Below are 22,160 nucleotides of genomic sequence, written 5' to 3'. Positions count from 1 at the left end.
TGTATGTACCCTGATGTTGTAAATCTATGTAGGAATCTACCTTACAGATGTACTTCTAGAAGTACATGAAGATGTTTAGTTATACACTCCAGCTATTCTGCAGTAGCAAAAAGCAACGTGTTCATTATTAGAGTACTGGTTAAGTAATGATGGCACATCTGTATTGTGAATGAAAAAGTGTGCAGTTATTTAAAAGAATGAGGTCGGTAAGTATGTGCTGAAATGGGAAACTCTCCAAAATATTGAGTGAAAAAAATCGAGGTGCATACTAAGTATGTATATTGTTATCTCGTTTGTGTAAAAGATGTTGGCATGACATGCCTTTGGGAAGAGTCAGAATGGAGAACTTCACTTTTTGTTTTATATTTTTCCATACTGTTTGACTTCTTTACTATGTATATTGAATTCTTTACTATGTGTATTAATTTCATGTTTTTCAAATGTTTCTTAGAACTGGATTAGCCTCTAAAGGTGTGTTCCTTGTCCCCCAAACCATCTTAAAAGGAATTAGAGTTGTTTAATATGTGAGTATATGTGCATAATATATATTCTTATATATACAATGAAAATTTCTGGAAGAGTGTGTAAATTGACAGTGGTCATCTCAAAAAAAAAATAAATTAAAAAAAAACAAAACAGTGGTCATCTCTGGGGAGAGGGATTGGGGGATTGAGAGCTGTTTTGGTGACCACCTATCCTGGTTTGCCAGGGACTGAGAGTTATCAGGATGTGGGCCTTCCGCTTTTAACTGGGACAGCCTTGGGAAGACAAGGTCACCTGGGTCACCCTACTTTTTTTTTTTTTAAGATTTTATTTATTTGAGAGAGAGAGTGAGCATAAGTGGGGGTGAAGGGAGCAGAGGGAGAAGCAGACTCCCTGCAAAGCAGGGAACCCAATGTGGGACTCAATCCCAGGACCCTGGGATCATGACCTGAGCTGAAGGCAGATGCTTAACTGAGCCACCCAGGCACCCGGGCCTATTTTTGATTTTTACTTTATGCCCTATATTCTTCTTTTCTATTTGTTTTGCTTGTTATGAATATGCATTATTGTTTAGGTAACTACCTAATAAACTGATTTCTCACCGAAGAAAAGTAAAAACTATATGGTATGTGTGTATGTGTTGAAAATATATTTTTTTCCTGAGTGTATGGATATATATATATATATACCATTTGGCTCCCTAGTCTTGGTGGTTTATCCACTAGAGAATAGCCCACTACCACACCATCCCCAACACTCACCCCATCCAGGAACCCTCTCATTCTTGGCACCCAATAACTCTGCTAGGAATTAAAGATTGGGATTAGTGAATGTACAACTAATTTTTGGTAAGCTGGTGTCTTGGTATACAAAGCTAGTTTTAAGTACTGAAATACTAGTAATTAGTAGAATAGCATTGCTTCAGTATATTAAAAAATCTGAAACCTGACTCCTCTTGCATTCAGTTCATGCAAAAAGACAAACCCCACAGTCCACAAGTCTTGCTTGCTATAGCCGCTGCCCCCCTTCCGTGCCCCCCTGTGGAAGTGCAGTCAGCCACGCGCTACCTTGAGTCACTCAAGAGTTTTGTGTTGGTTCAGAGACTTTTTGCTCAAGTGTAACAGAAACCTGGCAGCTTTAAGATGGTCTAGGTAACAGCATCAGATTCCGTTTGTATGTGATAAAGAAAAAAGAAAAGACAAATGCTTTCTTTTAGACCGAACTCACTATTAATTTTTTAAAGTTATAATCTTTACCCTCAAAGAAGACCTCAAAGTTAGAAGAAGAAGGATTATTTAAATTTAAGGGAGACAGATTTTTTCTGAAATAAAATTTTTGTGATTAATTAAAATACTTTCATCTGTTAATATTAAAATAATATATGGTTAACAGTTTTATAAACTTTTATCTTTGTTTTGTAACATGTTTAATTTTTTGTGTTGGAAATGCATTTGATATTTAGTTTGAGTTTAATAATATTCTGCACTCTTCATTTTTTTTAAAAGGGTACTATACATCAGTGGTTTTTTTTTGTTTTTTTTGTTTTTTAAGATTCTACTCATTTATTAGAGCACAAGCAAGGGGAGCAGCAGAGGGAGAGGGAGAAGCAGGCTCACCAAGCAGGGAGCCCGATACAGGGCTCGATCCCAGGACCCCGGGACCATGACCTGAGCTGAAGGCAGACGCCCCCCTGCACTCTTTAGAATGCCAGTTTTTATACTGTATTTTGTATTATGCAAAATAAAAGCCCAAATACCAGTATTGTCTTTTTTTCTGGTATTGCAATCACTTTTTTGTGACCTTGATTGAGCAAGTCACAATGTTTCTGGGTCTGTTATATCACAGATACAACAGGGATAATCAACTCAGCTGGACTCTACTAGTAATTCAGAGTCTTTTAAAGTACATAGGATTGTGTCTGATGGATAGGAAGTGCTCCATATTGGCTAAGTCAGTATTTACTATAAATTATAAAACCTAGCTCCATTTCAAGCTGCTTTCATATGGAAACTTGGGACATCCCTCTTGGTCCTCTTAGAGTAGTGAGAAGCCAGCAGTGAGAGGCTCCCAGGTCCTTGGAGACCCCATCAGCCAGATCCTGTCCTGGTACACGTAGGCTGAGTCCTAACACATGTCTTACATGATGTATTTCAGGAATTTCTCCACCCTGCAGTGTGGCTGAAAAGATAAGCTGGTTGTTCTTTATCTGCTTTAGAATTTTGCTTTTTTAGTTTTGGGGACATTTCATTGCAGTACCGTCCAATGTAGTAGGCACTAGCCACATGTCGCCGTTAGCATCTGAAATGGGGAAGTGTAACTGAGAAACTAAGTTTTTTTTTATTTTTAAGTAATCTGTACACCAGTGTGGGACTTGATCTCAACTCTAAGATCAGGAATCGTGTGTTCTACTGATTGAGCCAGGCAAGTGCTCAGAGAAACTAAATTTTTAATTCAATTTAAATATAAGTCTGGGGGGCGCCTGGGTGGCTCAGTCGTTAAGCGTCTGCCTTTGGCTCAGGTCACGGTCCCAGGGTCCTGGGATCAAGCCCCGCATCGGGCTCCCTGCTCAGCGGGAAGCCTGCTTCTCCCTCTCCCACTCCCCCTGCTTGTGTTCCCTCTCTCGCTGTGTCTGTCAAATAAATAAACTCTTAAAAAAAATAAAAGATAAGTCTGGATAAGTGGATCTAGTGTGGCCCCATGGGACATACCCCCTGGCCTCCCCACAGTTGCACCCCCCTCCCTCCCCCATGGCACAGGCCCTCCCTCCTATGCTGGACTGCAACCACACCTGGGGCAGGATCTCCTGGGCCAGTTCCCGTGCCCGATGGTAGGCGGCGTTGCCCTCCTCATTCTGGGAAACAGCGTGGTTCACCAGCCCCAGGGCTTGGGCCTGTGCACCACTCAGTCTTCGGCCTGTGAAGATGAGCTCCTTTGCCAGGGCCACCCCCAGGCATCGAGGCAGCCTCTGAGTCCCTCCTGCCGGGATGGAGCAGGGTTAGTAAATCCACATGGGAAGTGGGAGCCCAGAGAAGCCCAGTTTGGGAGTCAACCAAGACTTCTCAAAGGAGCATATCCCAAGTTAGGATGGAAGGGCAGAGCCCAGAGCATAAGGCAAAAGAGGAAAGCAGGGAAGTAACCTGGAGAGAGTGGGATTAAGTAAGAGAAGGATGGGTGCAGTGGGTACAGTTACCTGCTCCGGGGAGGAGCCCTCGGGTTGTCTCGATCAGCCCCAGGACAGCTGAGGAAGCTGCTTAAACAGAACAGAGTGAAGCACCCACACTATCCTGCAGGGCCAGTCCCCAGAGGGAAGAGACATCTGCCTCTAGGCTCTGCTCAGCCCTCCAGCCAACCACTTCATGGGCCATAACAGACCTCTCCAGACTCTGCCTTGGGAAGAGCCCTAGCACAGAAGTCCGGAAGCTCAGGCCCTCATCCTACTTCCCAGGAGTGAAGGTATGCATCCAGGCCAATCTCACCCTGAGCCTCATTCACAGGTGGAAAAAATAGGATTACCTTAGAGAGCTGCTAAGGATCAAATGAGGTAATGGTGCTTGTAACAAGGAAGGGATTCTTGGAAGTTGCCCAGTGCCTGTTTGTGGGGTAATGGATTCTCTGTCTCACTTGACCCTTACCTCAGGCTCCTGCTCCTACCAGTTATTCCCTCAGCTTTTCACCAGCCTGTGTTTCCCTGAGTTCCAGTCCACATCTCCTTCCGAGTTCTGTGTCCTCTAAGGAGCTCTCCTGGAGCGTCCCAACCCACAGGCTTCTCCTGAATCCCCTCACAGGCCATCTGAACCATACAGTGTGGCCGCAGGGAATGGCCATTACTTCTGCCTATAAGGGGTTTTATATTCTCTCCACTATCTACCAAAACCCTGCAAGTTAGTTGCCCTAAACATGGGCCCCTGAGAAGCAAGTTGGAGCATAACAAGCTACCTCTATGCCTGGAGGTACATATTTCTAAATGTTCTACCTGGAGTGGCAGGAGAAAGCAGCGAAGGGAAGAGAAGAGAGTGGCACCAGATAGCCCTCAGACTTTTTCCAACTGCCTCCTAGAAGGGCGATCAATTATCTTCATCCCCTCCCTCCACTCTTCAAAGCTCAACCGCTCTGAACAAGTAATGCAAACCTTGGCTGGTGCCAGAGTGAACCAGAGGGCAATGTTCCTGCCCAGGCATGTTTGTGAGTAGCTGGACTGGTGACAGACTGCCCCTGTGACTGTCTTTGTGCAAAACATGACACAGAATTGGCTTGCATAGAACTGGAAAGTTGAACAATTAATCTTTGTCCTCAGTCTCCCCTCTCTGTTCTCTTTCTGTCCTCTCGCCAGTTGCTCTGGGGTTGGTAGAAGCATTCTTGAGATGAGGGAGGCTGGTTCTGGGAGGTGACAGGTGCTACAGCGGTCAGTGGCTGGGCCAGGAGGGGATCCAGCTTACACCCAAACCCTGGATCTCCCACATCGCCTTTCTCTAGTTTTGCTGCTGTTTGGAAAGCCCAGAGTAGTGGCTAACTTTGCAGAGTCCCCAGACTTACTCTGTTTTACTTACACTTGCCTCCTCACCCTATCCCACCTCTCCTCCTGCCCAGTACCTGCCACTCGGAGGTCACAGGCCAGGGCGAGTTCCAGGCCTCCGCCCAAGGCAAACCCGTCCATAGCTGCAATAGTGGGCGCAGGGAAGGCTGCTGTGGAGATAAAGAAGGGCTCAGCCTGAGAGGCCCTGGCAGGACCAGGACAGGGACTCAAGGCTGGGGAGGGGCTATGGCCTCCTGGTCCCAGGTTTGGAACATTACCTGGTACCTCAGCCAGGTTATCTTATAAGTAGGTTTTCCTATTGGGGAAAGTTGGGGAATCAGCTGGGATACTAGAGTGGGGAGATGGGCTACATGATCCCCACTCAGGCCCACTTTCCTGTTGGCCTCCCTGGGACCAGCCTTTCTGTTCCGTGTCAAGCCCCATACTCGGTGGGCTGGGAACATAGAACTGAATAGACATGGAGAAGGCAGACCTATAAACAGGCAATGATGACCCAGGGTGATCAGTGCTCTGATAAAGCTTCGAGATAAAGCTTCCTGGTGGTCTTAAAGGATGACTAAAAAGTTCAGGTGGCCAAGGAGGGAAATTCCAGGCAAAAGGAACAGTAATTGTCAAAGCCTGAAAGCATGCTTGGTGAAATTTGACTCCTATGGAATGCCCTCCTCCAACCCACTCCAAGAACCTCACCAATCTCATTCATCAGGCCTCGGAGCCGCTGGACAAAGATCCCCACTTCTGCCTCACTCATCTGCTCCCGCTCCTTCAGGTCTGCACCTGCAGACGGTGAGGGGTTGGTGACAGCCTTTGTGACATGACCCATTACTGAATCCCAGGCCATTGAATGATCCAGCCAAGAAACTTGAGGAGAAGCAGCCAGAGAGGAAGGTGAAACATCAGGAAAGCATGGTCAAGGAAGCCAGGGAGGAAAAGGGGGGTTGTGTGTCAAAAAAGGACAGGTGCAACAACAACAAAAAGATAAGTTGGACATCAGAATTAAAAACTTTTGTGCATCAAGGGACACTATCAAAAGAGTGAAAAGACAACCCACAGAATGGAAGAAAATATTAGCAAATCACATATCTGATAAGGTAGTAATAATCTAGGATACATAAAGAACTCCTTGAACTCAACAACAAAAACCACAAAGGACAAGGGACTTGAATAGACATTTCTGCAAAGAAGATGCATACAGATGGTCAATAAGCACAAGAATCGATGCTCAACATTAGTCATTAGGGAAATGCAAGTCAAATCCACAATGAGAAACCAGCTTCACACCATTTAGGATGGTTATTATAAATAACAACAACAGAGGCAGAAAACAAGTGCTGGCATGGGTGTGGAGGACCCTGATGCATTGCTGGTGGGAACGGGAAATGATGCAGCTGCTATGGAAAACACTCAGGTGGGTCCTGAAAAAGTTATACGTAGAATTACTATATGATCCAGCAATTCCACTCCTGAAACAATTAAAAGCAAAGACTCAGAGACTTGCCTGCCGTGATTCATAGCAGCATTATTCACAATAGCCAAAAGGTGTAAACAACCCAGTGCCCATCAACATAGATAAACAAGGGGCACCTGGGTGGCTCAGTTGGTTAAGCGTCTGCTTTGGCTCAGGTCATGATCCCAGGGTGCTGGGATCGAGTCCCGCATCAGGCTCTTTGCTCAGTAGGGAGCCTGCTTCTCCCTCTGCCTTTCACTCCCCCTGCTTGTACTCTCTCTGACAAATAAATAAAATCTTAAAAAAAAAAAAAAAGATAGATAAACAGAATGTAGTATATAAACAATGGAGTATGGTTCAGCCATAAAAAGGAATGAAGTTCTGCCATGCTATACTATGGATGAACCTTGAGGACGTTATGCTAAGTAAAAGAACCCCGACCCAAAAGGACAAATGCATGATTCCACTTGTATGAGGTACCTAGGATAGGCAAATTGATTGAGATAGAAAGTACAACAGAGATTATCAGGGGCTGGTTTGGGGGAGGAGGAATGGGGAGGGATTGCTTAATGAGTACAGAATTTGTTTGGGATGATGAAAAATGTCTGGAACTGGACAGTGGTGATAGTTGCATGGCCTTGTGAATGTACTCAGTGTCACTTAATTTTATACTTAAAAATGGTTAAAATGGGGCGCCTGGGTGGCTCAGTTGGTTAAGCGACTGCCTTCAGCTCAGGTCATGATCCTGGAGTCCCGGGATCGAGTCCCGCATCGGGCACCCTGCTCGGCGGGGAGTCTGCTTCTCCCTCTGACCCTCCCCCCCTCTCATGTGCTCTCTCTCTCTCTCTCAAATAAATAAAATCTTTAAAAAAAATGGTTAAAATGTAAACTCTGTGTACTGTATAGATTTACCACAATTTTAAATGTATAATATTTAAAATGTATTGTTTCTTTCCAGTTTTATTGAGAAATGGCTGACATTGATTATTTTTTAACAGGAGGGGTCAGTGTGGTCCAAGGAGGCTGAGCAGTCAGGTAAGATGAGAACTGAGATGCAAGGGCAGGACACAGTGGCATGGAGGTGGGCAAGGACCTTGGTGAGAGTAGTGTCATCTAAGGCCAGATGGCAGGGGGCTGGAGGTCGGAGTAGGGGGTGAATATATTCTCTTCAAGTCTGAGATTAGGAAGTCAGAGCTGAGGGCCCTTGCAAGTCTTTGATTAGTTCCAACCCCTCAATGACAGATGGAGAAACTGAGGCCCAGAGAGGAATAGGGGCGATCCCAGGATTCCAGAGCAAGTCAGGGACAGACCCAGACCTCCTACAGCGCCCCATGGCCTCTTCCCACCTCCCCATTGACCACTGCTGTCCCTTCCCCAGTCACCCAGAGTGGGTTCTTAGCCCAGCATATCTCTCACTCACTTGCTTCTTGTTGTGGGGATGGAACGTTTCTTGTCTTTGAGACAGAAGTTCATGGTGCTTGTCCTCTTGTGAGGACCAAATTGTCCAGGGGTGGTGGAGAGCTATGGTGACAGGGACTGAGATCTTGTGGGTGGGCAAAGGGGCACAGAGTCCCATCTTGGCCACAGACCTTGTGAATGTCACTGGACTCAGTTTCCTCATTTCCTCAATGAAGGGTCAGAACAGAGCATGGTGTAGCAGAAAGAATAAGGATTTGGGGGTCAGAGGTGCCAAGTTAAAATTCTATTCTACCTCTTACTAGCTGTGTAACACTAGGCAAGGAATTTTATGTCTGAGTATTTGAGTTCACATCTGTAAAATGGGAATAGTAAGTCCTATGCTAGAGCTGACCTAAGCCCCCAACCCCCTGTAGGCTGAGGGTATCTTGCTGAGCCCCGGGGTAGGGGCAGGGGAGGAAACCCACCTGCACAGAACACACCCTTCACTCCACTTCTGAATAGCAGAACACGCACTTGCTGGTCCTCCCGTAGCTGGGCCAGAGCTTCCAGCAGCTGCAGAGGAGACCTTGTCAGAAACCTCCCAGTCCAGCCCCGGCCCAGCACCCCCGCACCCACCCTGAGGTCTGCCCTTTCTCACCTCGCTGACCAAGATGTTCCCCAGGGCATTGCGGGCACTCGGTCTATTCATCAGAATCTCAGTGATTCCTGCAGGTGACAGGGCAGCCTTGAGTGCCAGTAGGCCTGCAGCCTGGGTTCTAGGCAACCTCTACCCTTAATGAGCACTGTGACTTCAGGCAAGTCACATACACCCAGGCTTCAGTTTCCCTGACTATAAAATGGAGAGAATAACCCCTTGTTCTTTCTGCCTCACAGAACTAGAAGAGCTTGTAAACTCCATGGATCGGTCTTTCTCCTGTACCCTTGGAGAGCAAATGCTCTATTAACCCAGGAGTCTGTCCTGTTGCTCCCTCTTCCTCACCCATGCAATTTACTCAGTCTCCTTAACCAATTCAACCTCTTAAATCGATCTCAGATCTTTTGGCTAATATCCCTCTCTGCAGCCAGTAACCTGGTGTGGGCTCTCTTCTACTACATGAATCACCCAACTGGCCCTCTTGCCTTCAGTCTTGCTCCTCCTCCCCACTCCACATTCATTCCCTCATTTGGGTCAGAATCCTCTTTCTAACCCAAATCCAGCCATGTCCCTCCCTTTCTCTTTTCACCAAAATTAAGTCAAATTCCTTAATACCACCCAAAAGATGCCCCCCTTCCCCAATCTGGCCATTGCTTCCCACTCTATCCTCAACTCACCCCCACAATCTGGGCCAGTTGTAGGGAAGAGAGACCGGCTCTGGGCAAGGGCTCAAATACTCTTACACCTTCTTGGCTGTTTTCCCTCCCGTGTTTACCAATCCTTTAGCTTTCAAAGGCCTCTTATTATTTTATCCCAGGGTTCTTAGCCTTGTCTGTGGAACAAGCAGTATTTATTAAGATGGCATTCTCAGTGTGAGTTGATTTGTGACACAGGGAAGGGAAAATGAAAGTTTCAGGGCTCTCAAGGGACAGAGTTTCCAGCCAGGAGTTATAGAACTGTGGTTCAGGAGAGAAAACCATAACATTCAGACTAGGTGGGCTCCTTAGCCTCCCTAGAAACCTTCAAAAAGTTCTTTGAGCCCAGCAGGCCTGGAGGTCCCACAGAAAAATGTGCCCAAGGTCTTCTCCAGCTCTAGTGCTCCAGGAAAGAAAATGCTGCAACTTTGGGGAAGGGAAACTCTGGTAGATACAGAAAAACCATGTCAGAGTGTAGAGGTCCAAGGTCTTTGTGGCAGAGAGACCCTAGACTGGGCCCAATCTTCATATCCTCAATAATCTTCCCTGGAGTGTGGGCAGGAGAATTGCTTCTAACCAACAGAATGCAGCTAAGATCATAAAATGTCACTTCCAAGATTGGGGTTCAATTATATGGCAGAAGTGATGAGGTGTTAGTTCCATAGGTTACAATGTATGTATGACTCTGTCTTGCTAGGGTACACTAGACAAACTAGTGGGCCTACAGAGAGGGTCATGTGGCAAGGAACTAGAGGCAGCCCCCAGGAGCTGAGAATGGCCCCTAGGCCAAGAGGAAGAAAACAGGGCTTCAGTCCTACAACCATAAGAGGTGAATTCTATCAATGGGAGAAGCTTGGAAGCAGATCTCTCCTCAGTCAAGCCTATGATGAGACCACAGCCCTGGCCAACTCCTGGATTGCAGCTCAGTAAAACCCTGAAGCAGAGAATCCGGCTAAATTGTGCTTGGACTTCTCACCTACGGAAGCTATAAGATAATAAATGTATATTATTTTAAGCAATAAAGTTTGTAGTAATTTGTTATGTGGCAATAGAAAACTATCACGGTCATTACGTTCTGAGATTGATAGAAACTTTCCTCTCTCCTCTTCACTTTCCTGTTCTGTCTCCTTTCTTTCTGGCTGTCTCCCATATTTCATCTCTATCTGTTCTCTCCATCTTTATCTCCTCCCTGCAGAATACAAATAGGGGACTTGGCTCAAGTCACAGCTTAGCCATTGGCTTTGGGCAAGTTGCTTTACTCTTCTGGCCTTCAATTTCCTGATCCATAAATAGAAATAATAAAAAGGCCATTATGAGGATTTAAAGAAATAATGCCTTGGGACACCTGGCTGGCTCAGTCGGTAGAGCATGGGACTCTTACTTAATCTTGAGGTTGTAAGTTCAGACCCCACACTGGGTGTACAGAGTACTTAAAAATAAAATCTAAAAAAAAAAAGGAAAAAATATAATGCCCATAAGTGCTTAGCCAGAGTTTGTGGGTACAGTGAGCAGGAAAAAGGCATAGATGCTAGGGAAAATTCCAGGATTCAATAAAAGGAAAGAACTTCAAGCTGGGTGCTGTGAGGAGCCAGACAGGGCATCTTTGGCTTTCATTCAATTTGTACTACTCCATGTCAGGTCCTGGAGAAGTAAGAGAGGACTCAGCCATGGTCCTTAAGCTTTTAGTTGAGCCCTGATTCTGAGAACATTGCCCTTACGGGACCTCTGCAGTGGGGATAGGTCTGTACCACACCCCATCTCCATTCTTACCAAACCCACCATGCCACTGGCTAATAATTTCCTTAGCAGCTGACCTCGGGTCACTTACGTTTGGATGGCCTAGATCACAGGCTAGGTAATGTAGGTGGGAGTTGTAGGGGCCAAGGGCAGGCTGCTTTGGGTCACTTTGGCATGAAGATTATTTGAGTTAAGCAATCAAACCCAGCAGATTCAGAAAAAGCTCTTTACCTCCCCCACAACTGCCTAAAAAGAATTTAGATAGAGGATCTGATCCAGGAAGAGAGCTATCACCATAGATAACTACATTACTATGAACTAGGTATGGTAGACTGGGAGGAACCTAGCAAGACCTGTTTTTTTTGTTTGTTTGTTTTTTAAGATTTATTTGCTTGAGGGGCACCTGGGTGGCCCAGTCGGTTAAGCATCTGGCTTCGGCTCAGGTCATGGTCCCAGGGTCCTGGGATTCAGCTGGAGTCGGGCTCCCTGCTCGGTGGGGAGTCCGCTTCTCCCTCTCCCTCTTCTGCTTCTTCCACTCGTGCTCGCTCTCTCACTCTCTCTCTCAGATAAATAAAATCTTTTTAAAAAAGATCTTAGAAATAAAAAGATAAAAAGATAAATAAATTTTTAAAAAGATTTATTTATTTGAGAGGGAGAGCTCGGGAGAGCAAGCAGGGGAGGAGGGGCAGAGGGAGAGGGAGAGAGTCTTAAGCAGACTCCTTGCTGAGTGCTGAGCCTGAGCTGAAACCAAGACTCAGAAGTTTAACCCCTTAACCGACTGTGCCACCCAGGCACTCCATTGCCTGTTTGATCAAAGTCCTCTATGTCCCATTGTTTCTGGGTGGCCCAGCGAACATTTGTTTACCAAACATTTACTCCTTTTATCTTCCCGCGAATTGCATTCCCTCCCTCAGAAGTCCCAGACCCCTACCCTCTTCTCCTTAGTTTAGAGTGACATATATATATCTCATTTTGCCTGTTTTTGGAATTTCCATTCTGTGTGAATTCCCTGTACATTCAAAATTAAATTTGATTTTCTCCTGTGTGAATTTTCATGTCAATTTAGTCCAGCTAGAAAGACCTTGAAGGGGACAGAAAATTCTTGCTCCCCGGAAGAGTCAATAGAGAGCTTTTTCTGTATCTTAATAAACTTCTCTCCGGGGGCAGCTGGGTGGCTCAGTCGTTAAGCATCTGCATTCTGCTCAGGGGTCCTGGGATTGAGCCCTACATCGGGCTTCCTGCTGTGGGAAGCCTGCTTCTCCCTCTCCCGCTCCCCAGCTTGTGTTCCGTCTGTCGCTGTGTCTCTCTCTGTCAAATAAATAAATAAAGTCTTAAAAAAAAAAACTTCTTTCTTGTCAAAACAAAAACAAAACAAAAAAACCTTAGACTCAAGCAGGGAAAAAAGGAAGAAATAAATAGAAAATGTATAGTAGGACACCATCTATGTACATTAGAACTATGTAAATTAAAGCACAAACTCTGTTACATCAAATTTAGGGAGAGGGGTTGGGACTGGGGAGAAAGTAAAGCCAAGAAAATGGCTTTGCCCTGATGGTAACAGGCAGCGGACTGAGGCGTGTGAGTAACGCCACTGAATGCACTTTGGTCTCCTCTCACCCCTCAAAAACAACACAACAGGTGCAATCGGAGAATGTTCTCTGCCCGTTGATGAGGGAGCAGAAGGCAAGCTGAGGGCAAAGCACAAGCTAACACGCGGCAACCTCCCCCCCCAGCCCCCGCCGGCCCAGGTGAAATGTGTGTGACATTCCTCAGGGACTCCTGGCTGCCCCAGCACAAAGGAAAGGGAAAAAAACAAATGGTTAACTGATAGGGATCACAGTCCCGCAGGACTTGAGCCTCCAGCAGTTTGCAACTGTCTTAATGATTTCTAAAAAAAAAAAAAAAGCAATCTCCAGAAACCTATAGATTCCTGGAGCCCTAACATTACCCACCCCTCCACAGGACAGAAAATCTTACATAATCAGTCACTCCTCACAACCCCAGGGCGCTGTCTGCCCGCGGGTCCTGTCCCTGCGCTTTAATAAAACCACTTTTTGCACCGAATTCGCATCCAGAATTCTTTCTTGGCCATAGGCTCCAAACCACGTCACCAGTGACCAGCGGGAACTTTCTCCCTTTGACGCAAAAGGGCACAGAAGTCGGCCAGCGTGGGCAGGGCCAGAGCGCAGGGAGCCGCGCGCAGCTGACGCCCCAACCTCTGCTCTCCTCTCCCCCTACTCGGCCCTGCCTGGCTGGCGGGATTGGCTCCGCCGCCTGCCCCGCTGGAACCGAGCCAGGACTGTAGGCCGGGACGGACAACTGGCCTTTTAAAGTTACTGGGGTGGAAGCGGTGGGTCGCTGGTGCCTCGTCCTATCCCTGCGCGAGTTCCCGTCCCCTCCTTCACAGCCCCAGGCCACCGAATGGGGGACTGAAGGGACTTAGGTTGACGTAGAGGTCCACCGCAATTAGGGGTCGGGGCGGCTGGTAAGGGGGTCACCCTCCTCCCCGGCCTTACGAAAGGTTTGGGGAGCCTTGACTGGGAAACCGCAGCCGGGGATCAAATCCTCAAACGCCGCGAGCGGCCCGCCTTCCCCCTACTGGTCCGTCTCCCCGCGCCTCCTGGGCGCTCCCCGGGACAGCGCCCTTACCTTGGTCGCGGCCGGTCAGGGCGCGCACTTGGATCTCGGGGTCGCGGGTAGCTCCGTGGGAGGCGCAGCTGCGCGTGCGAAGGGGCCTCCAGGGGCGTGGAAGGCGCAGGGCGCTGGTCAGGGCGCGCAGCATCTGGGCGCAGGCTGGGAAGGTGCCAAGAGCCCCTCCACCGCTCGGTCCGCCGCCGGGGAAAGCTCGCAGCTGCGCCGCAGGTTTTCGCAACTGCTCCACCTCCTGGCGCAGAGCCCACAGCGGTTCTCTGCGCCTCTTGCCTTTTGGAGACTTGGAGCCCCGGCTAGGCGAAGCCCACCCAGCCCCGCTGAGCGACGGGGGGCAAGGATGTCAACCTCTTTTAAGTGTCAGTGTTGTCATCAGTAAAGCGGGGATCGTAATAGTGACTACTGTCAAAGATAAAGGGGGAGGCTGGTTAAAGTGAGAACAGGTTTTACTCAGTAATATAAAATATACTACGGCAAAAGGGACTATCCAGTGTGAACTGAACTCAAACTTTTTTTTTTTTTTAAGATTTTTTAAATTTACTTGACAGAGAGAGAGAGAGACAAGTAGGCAGAGAGCAGGCAGAGGGAGAGGGAGAAAACAGGCTCCCCCCTGAGCGGAGAGCCGGGATCCTGATCTGAGCGGAAGGCAGACGCTTAACCAAATGAGCTCAAACTCCCGTTTGTACAGAGGGGGCTGAGAGTTTTAAACGGAGGAGGGAATATGGAGGTGGGTGAACCGGGCCTGTATAATAGAATCAGGGAAGTGAAATATTACAAAAATCATGGAACGCGTTTGGCCAGGTTAAACCCGTCTGGGTCAGCTAAGGGAGGCTTATCCAAAATTAGGCTCCCACAGAAAGTGGGGGTGGAGGGTTGGGGGGGTTGTCTTCAGGTGTTGGCTGGAACAAGCAGTAAATTCTTTTGGCAGTGTTGACCTTAAAAATAAAAGTTATTTTACCAGCAAAAATAGGTTTATTTGGGAATAGCAGAGAATTGCAATTTGAGACAAGCCACAGGATACAACCATAGGTTAGTCTAACGGAGGAGAGAAGTTGGGAGGGGTTGTTTTGAAACCAAAACCCACTGGAGAAAAGCAAGAGTTCAGGGTGACAGGGTTTCTCATCAGCTGAGCTGCTGACCTACTGGATTTCTTGAAGGAGATACAATGTACATCCTCTCCTGATGGGTCTATAATTGACAATTCCTCCTGTGATTGATGTCCAGTGGTATGGCACCAGAGCTCCACCTTCTAGCCTCCTGACTGCATTTTAGTAAGGTTTCTCTCTCTCTCTCTCTTTTTTTTAATAACTTAATGTTTTGTTTTGTTTTACAGGGAAAACCAACACCAATATACTCAAGGTTTCTCTATTAATTTCTATAGCCGGCTTATATTTCTCATGCAGGCACTTTAAGGGGGGCTAGGGTCATCTTAGGAATGTGGCCTGGAGTTGCTAGAAACTATATTAATGTTTAAGTCTTTGTAGGTCAACGTTGAGGCCTAGTAGAGGAGTGTGGCTAGAGTTGGGTGAGGCTCAGAGGAGTGTGGCTAGAGCTCGGTGAAGAAGAGTATCTTTGTTACTATGTCATGGTGGTATTATGATGACTGAATGGGGGGGTGTGAACCTTGCTTACATAAATGCCCAGTAAATGTTATTTCATTTTTAAAATGTCATTTCACTTATTCATTCTGGCATTGTCTGCATTCATGGACTTCACTCCCTCACTGCTCAGTTATGCTTCAGTCATCCCAATATGCTTCAAAAATCCCATTTCTCCTTCAAGAAATCCAGTAGGCCAGCAGCTCAATAATTAGATTTCAAAAATATTTGTGAATGTGAGTCCCTAGCTTCTGCTCCACTATCTACCCAAACTGCTTGTGCAGAAGTTGTCAGAGGCCCTGTTTAGTTCATTCTGGGTGGATCAATAAAGAGTATTCAGTGCACACTTTCCCTCCTCCACCTTCCACTTGTTGATGACCCCAAAGTCACTAACAATCCACACCTCCAACCAATGGCTGGACTGTTAGGTGATCTAGAAATAAAATCTTCTCTTTTTAAAGCCATTGGTGCTTGCTGGGGTCATCACTATGTCCATTAAGGTTTTAACAAAAACGGGCTCTCATCTCCTTCCTGGGTCTAATGGGAAACTCTAAGTTCCTCTCTGTGACCTAAAATATTAATTGGGGTTTATAGCAGTCCTAGTCATTTTTGATCCCTTGCCTTTGCTTCCAATGAATTAATTCAGATTATGGATCATCCGGCCATCCCTCTGTGTCCCTTTTCTATATATTCCTGGACACAACTCTAATTCTTTCACTCCTTAAACAACAGAGACAGACTGCATAAGAAAGAAAGGCTGAGGAACAACTGTGGGACTCCACTTCTCATACTTAATGAGGTTAATGCTGTTATGGACTGTTATGTCCCCCCTAAATTCATATGTTGAGGGCCTATTCCCTATTATATCACAATGTGACTGTCTTTAAAAAGTAATTAAGGGGCGCCTGGGTGGCTCAGTAGGTTAAAGCAGCTGCCTTCGGCTCAGGTCATGATCCCAGGATCCTGGGATCGAGCCCCACATCGGGCTCCCTGCTCAGCAGGAAGTCTGTTTCTCCCTCTGCCTGCCGCTCCCCCTGTTTGTGCTCTCTCTCTCTGTCAAATAAATAAATAAAATCTTTTAAAAAAATAAAAGGTAATTAAGTTAAAATGAGGTCATTAGGGTAGAACTTCATCCAATATGACCGATGTCATTGCAAGAAGTGGAGATTTGGACACAGATAAGTAGAGAAGATAGACCATGTGAAGACAGAGGGAGAAGACAGCCATTTGCAAGCCAAGGAGAGAGGCCTCAGACAAAATCAACCCTGCTGACACCTTCATCTCACACTTCCAGCTTCTATAACTGTGAAAAAACACATTTCTGTTGTTTAAGCTACCCAATCTATAGTACTTTATTATGACAGCACTAGCAAACTAATACACCAATCACAGAATTTCTTTTGTTAAGAGGAGATCTGGTGCCTGGTTTTTAAAATAACAAGGTGCCCCCCTTCCTCTACATTATTATTGTTCCTGGGACTCCAAGGAAAATCAGCTGAGGGGCAATGGGGATAGAACAGTGGTAATAACAATATGGCTATAGGTAATAATATTTTTGTCCTTTTTAATCCTGCAGCTTTTAAGCAGAAGTAATTCCTCAGTAATCTCTTCTGAATTATAAGTTTTTAATACTATTGTTTTAGGGGCGCCTGGGTGGCTCAGTCGGTTAAGCATCTGCCTTTGGCTCAGTTCATGATCCCAGAGTCCTGGAATTGAGCCCCACATCAGGCTCCCTGCTCAGCGGGGAGCCTGCTTCTCCCTCTCCCTCTGCCTGCCGCTCTGCCTACTTGTGCTATCTCTCTGTCAAATAAAGAAATAAAATCTTTAAAAATAAATAAATAAAACTATTGTTTTAGTTATAAAAGAATATATGCAAATACTCTCACATTGCTGTAGGAACTTTAATGGAGAGCAATTGGCAATATATATCAGAACTATAAATTATCTCCTTTTTGACCCACAAATTCCATTTTTAGGAATTTAACCTACAGACATACCCACACAGGTGTGCAATGATCCATGCACATTGCAGGACGCCATATAATAACAAAAGACTGAAAACCATCATTTTTAAAAAAAATTTTATTTATTTATTTGACAGAGACAGAGAACATAAGCAGGGGGAATGGCAGACAGAAAGAGAGGGAGAAGCAGGCTCCTGGCTGAGCAAGGAGCTTGATGAGGGACTCGATTCCAGGACCCTGGGATCATGACCTGAGCCAATGGCAGACACTTAACTGACTGCGCCACCCAGGCACCACTGAAAACCATCTTAATATCCACCAATAGGGGAATGGTTAAATAAAGTATGGTACCTCCATAAACTGAACACTAGGAAGTTATTTAAAAAAACAACACAAGCAGCTCTTTATGCACTGATAAAATCTTCAAAATCTATTGTTGTATGAAAAATTTAAGATGTGAAATAGCATGTAAAGAAAGCTAAAATGTGTGTTATAGAGGGGGATAACACCACTCAGGTGTGCATGTACAACGAACATTACTTGGCTGTAGTTACATAAAATATTTCTAGGATAGGGAGAGGAAACTGGGAAACGGAATAGGGGTGGGAAGGAGAATTTTGGCAGTTTGACCTTTTGTACTTTTTGAATCTTAATTCATGTGGTGAGTATTATCTACCCCCAAAATAAGGAAAATGAAAACAAAACACGACAAAAATTAAAGACATGACACAGTAAAAATACAAGTAATACACAGGGGCACCTGGGTGGCTTGGTGGGTTGAGCATCTGCCTTCAGCTCAGGTCATGATCTCAGGGTCCTGGGGTCCTGCGATCAAGCCCCATGTTGGGCTCCCTGCTCAGTGGGGAGTCTGCTTCTCCCTCTGCCCCTCCCCCCAGCTCATGCTCGTTCTCTCTCAAATAGTCTTAAAAAAGTAATATACAAAGTCAAAACATTCAAACAGTACAGATGGGTATAAAATTAAAAGAAAAAATGCCCCTCCTCTACACTGTATGCATTTAAAAGAATATTTATTGCATTTTATCCAGCATTTCTGGGTGTTTCTTGGCAGGAAAAAATTCTTTTTTCTAGATTTTTTTTTTTTAAGATTTTTATTTATTTATTTGACAGAGAGAGACAGCGAGAGACAGAGAGAGAGAGAGAGAGAGAGAGAGAGACAGCAGAGCAGGGAGCCCGATGCGGGACTCGATCCCAGGACCCCAGAATCATGACCCGAGCTGAAGGCAGACGCCCAACGACCGAGCCACCCAGGTGCCCCAGGAAAAAATTCTTTTTAAAGATTTATTTATTTGAGAGAGAGAGAGCAAGAGAGTGCATATGAGCAGGGGGTTGGTTGGGCAGAGGGAGATGGAGAGAGAATCCTCAAGCAGACTCCCACTGAGCATGAAGCCCAATGTGGTGCTTGATTCCAGGACCCTGAGATCATGACCCAGGCCAAAATCAAGAGCTGCCAGCTCAACCAACTCCTAGGTGCCCTGGCAGGAAAATTTTTTTATTATCTAGTCCTCCACATTGAAAATGGAAATATTCTTTCCCAATCTTTTCAGCATTAACAGCAACTTTTATTATCTTACTAGTCCCTCTCCACTTCCATGGACTTCTATTTTGGTTTTTTTTGTCCTTATGAAATAGTAAAAATTAATTTTATTCAATTTCATCCCATGAGTACATATCTTTTTAATATTATGTGACAAAATGGAAAGTACACATCAAGCACTTCTGCTACAAGTCAAAGCATAATAGCTGATCCCAGAAAACACTCGTGTGTTTGAGTTACCAGCTGAACTAGCCACGTACATATAGAATGCCAATTTTACTTGAATGAACAGCTAACAAACTATAGTTATTCAGACTTGGGTTTTTCGCAGACATTTTTCTCAAATTTGTAAAAAAAAAGTGAGTCTGTCCCTTCAACAAAACAACTGACAGTATTTTTTGCCCAAATGAAAACTTGTTTCTACTACTTTGAGTTTAGCAGTTTAAACTTTTTTCTAAAAAAATGAGATAAGTGGTGATATTCACAAATGTGACTTTCTTGATATTGTATACCGACATTCCACTTGATATTACATTATGGAATTTGAAATGTCAACCTTTGGAAGATTTGCTTAACTCAGTAAACTAACATTTTCCAAATGACCAATGCCTAAGGTAATAAAATCATACTTGGGTAAAATATCCGAACAAAGGGCAAGATAAACCAACGGATTTTTTTTTTTTTTAAGATTTTATTTATTTGACAGAGTGCAAGCAGAGGGAGAGAAAGGGAGAAGCAGGCTCCCTGCTGAGCAAGGAGCCTGATGTGGGACTTGATCCCAGGACCCTGGGATCATGACCCAGGCTGAAGGCAGCTGCTTAACTGACTGAGCCACCCAGGCATCCCAAACCAATGGATTTTAACGTAACAGAGTACAAAATTCATCAGTATGGTTTCAGATGGCACGCTGTACATACCCTTCAAGAAATTACCACTTGCTAAGTTTTAGTGTAGTATCAAAAAAGAATGTCTACAGTTATTTGAAAAGGCAATTAAAAATCCACATGAGACCAGACTTTCTTCATATACATCAGTCAAAAGACACAACAGTTTGGTTGCTGAAGCAGAAATGACAGTCTAACTATTTTCTATCAAGCCAGATATTGAAGAGATTTGAGACAATGTAAAATAATGCTATTCTTCCTACCAATTTTTTTTTGGGGGGAGCATAGCTATTTTTCATTAAAATTATTATTTATATTCAGAAGTAATGGGTTACTGTTATTTTTTAAAGATTTATTTTATTTAGAGAGGGAGAGCAAGTGCACAAGTGCAGGGAGGGGCACAGGGAGATAATCTTAAGCAGACTTGCTGCTGAGCATGGAGCCCAACATGGGGCTGGATCTCAAAACCCATGAGATCATGACCAAGAAGCGGATGCTTAACCAACTGAGCCACGCAGATGCCCCAAGTTTACGGTTATTCTTAAGTAGCTGATAAATGAATGTTTTAAGATTTTCTCAGCTTTAATTTCTGATACGGTAAATATCATAGATATAATATACACAAAACACTTTTGAGGTAAGGGCATAAAGGTGTCCTGAGATCAAAAAATATATGAGAACTGTTGTTTTGTAGCAATGTTACATTGATCTTTCCACAAGGCAAACTGCAAATGACATTTTATAATACCTCTGAAGTACAAAAGACATAGATGTCTTTTAAGTACTGTTCAATTAAATAAAAATTTTCCCACACTGCAGTAAGTGGATACAAGGAACAAATTCCCTGAAGGGACAGTGGTGAAATGAGAAAAATGATCTGGATTCTAGCACAGAGGTAACAGTCTGTTTAGACATTAGTCCTCCTATCTTCAAAATGAGATCAGAGTAGCCTATTTTTAGATTGTTTTCAATGGTCAATTCCATGGATAGATTCAGGGAACCCTAAATAGTGGCCCAGGGGAGGCATCTGGCCATCTGGTCGTCAGACTGATTGGCTGTAATGGTTTTAGAGAAGTGCCCCAGGAAAAAAGTCGGTTGGAGCTGAGTGAGCCGTCCTTTCAAAAGGCGAATTGATTTTCAGTTACAGCCCAATCCAACCCATCAGACTTGCCCCTGCAGATATCTGCATTTGCAGCGTCTGGAATGAAGAGCCTCTGAAACCCGTTCCAAATCTCAAACTATAATTTAGCTCCAGAGACAGAGTGTCTGGGTTTCTTTCTCACTCTACCACTTGCTGGCTATTTGATTTGGGGCAAATTAACTTCTTTGAGCCTCAGTTTCTTCATTTGCAAAACAGGATAACACCACTGATCTCAAAGCGCTGTTACGAAGCTTAACGAGGGGGACGCCTGGGTGGCCCGGTGGGTTAAGCATCTGCCTTCGGCTCAGGTCATGATCCCAGGGTCCTGGGATCGAGTCCCACATCGGGCTCCCTGCTCAGCAGAGAGCCTGCTTCTCCCTCTCCCTCTGCTTCTCCCCCTGCTTGTTCTCTCTCTGTCAAATAAATAAAATCTTTTTCTTTTTTCTTTCTTTCTTTTTTTTTTTTTAAAGAAGTTTAAGGAGGTGTTGCTTGACAGCGCTTATAGAGTTCCTGGTAGCGAACAGTACTAATTATTAACATCAAAGTTCAGAAAGAGTATGCCCTCGTCTTCCCACACCCACCTTACCAACTCCGTTTTCCCAGGAGCTGACGACCGCACTCCCCAGGATGACGCTTACCCCCATAACAACTCCCAGATATCACAGTTCCACATCCGACGAAGACATACAAGACCCCCCTTCAGATTTCTACTTCTCCTTTCCACTCAACCTTTTCTGAGCCCCCGGCCTGTACCGGGGTCCTACACCAACACAGCTCTGCACAGTGGCCAAACCACTGACCACTCCCTCCAGCCTCTTCTTCCCATCCCGGACCAGCAGGGCTCCCTTTCCCTCTGACCAGGGACCACCCTGGGTCAGGCAGTGGTGGCCCAGGGCTCTCTTGCCTAAGATTCTGTCTGAGGGAGCCTCAGGAGAGACGGGAGAATAACTGCCCGAGGGACCCCCATCCCTAGAGGCGGCGGTTCCGGGTGTTCGAACCGGAAGCAGCCCCTACACTGTTTGCAGTTCCCCTGGTTACTGCGGGGTTCCGGACCAATGGCGGTGGAGCCCCGCGGACTGAGCCCACCCCCAAAGGGCGTGATGTCACGCCAGCGCTCTGGACCTCCTCTTCTGATCTCTAGGTCCAATCCGCGTCCCGGGGCTGCGGATCGTAGTGCGTCTGCGCGCTGGAGGGCCCTTCGTGTCCTGGTGCGCAGGCGCCCGCGGAGCTGCAAACTGAAGCAGCAAGGGGCACACTGCAGTCGTTGTTGGACGAGGTGGTCCTGGAGAGGCTTGATGGCTTGTGTCTGCCCGCGCTGTGGAGCCGTCTGTTGATGCGAGTGCCTCCCTTCCCGCTGCCTTTGGAGCCGGACACGCAGGAGTTCCTGTGGTGGGCCCTTGCCACGCACCCGGGCATCAGCTTC

The 22,160-nt window shown here is 45.8% G+C and overlaps 1 protein-coding gene across 8 annotated transcripts in view; it reads right to left on the bottom strand.

The window, feature by feature from the left end:
- ECHDC2 (enoyl-CoA hydratase domain containing 2) overlaps nucleotides 1-21,763 on the bottom strand; it is a 28,591-nt gene extending 6,828 nt beyond the window's left edge. For 2 of the 8 annotated variants that reach the window (XM_045897679.2, XM_045897676.2), the window contains exons 1-8: nucleotides 21,319-21,763; nucleotides 13,596-13,997; nucleotides 8,518-8,585; nucleotides 8,345-8,432; nucleotides 5,705-5,791; nucleotides 5,074-5,166; nucleotides 3,674-3,733; nucleotides 3,272-3,459 (exon numbers count right to left, since the gene is read on the bottom strand). In XM_045897679.2, the coding sequence (XP_045753635.1) occupies nucleotides 3,272-3,459; nucleotides 3,674-3,733; nucleotides 5,074-5,166; nucleotides 5,705-5,791; nucleotides 8,345-8,432; nucleotides 8,518-8,585; nucleotides 13,596-13,728 (717 nt within the window). In that variant the 5' untranslated portion in view covers nucleotides 13,729-13,997; nucleotides 21,319-21,763. The remainder of the gene's footprint in view (nucleotides 1-3,271; nucleotides 3,460-3,673; nucleotides 3,734-5,073; nucleotides 5,167-5,704; nucleotides 5,792-8,344; nucleotides 8,433-8,517; nucleotides 8,586-13,595; nucleotides 13,998-21,318) is intronic. The other 6 variants (XM_045897678.2, XM_064589139.1, XM_064589140.1 and 3 more) reach the window with 6 other exon arrangements.
- Nucleotides 21,764-22,160: the final 397 nt, after the last annotated feature.

The sequence above is a fragment of the Mirounga angustirostris genome, unplaced genomic scaffold (genome assembly GCF_029215605.1).
Source record: "Mirounga angustirostris isolate CCGP_5_RB_7025 unplaced genomic scaffold, mMirAng1.0.hap1 SCAF_4, whole genome shotgun sequence".
Lineage (NCBI taxonomy): Eukaryota > Metazoa > Chordata > Mammalia > Carnivora > Phocidae > Mirounga > Mirounga angustirostris.
This window is presented reverse-complemented; position numbering and strand designations above follow the sequence as displayed.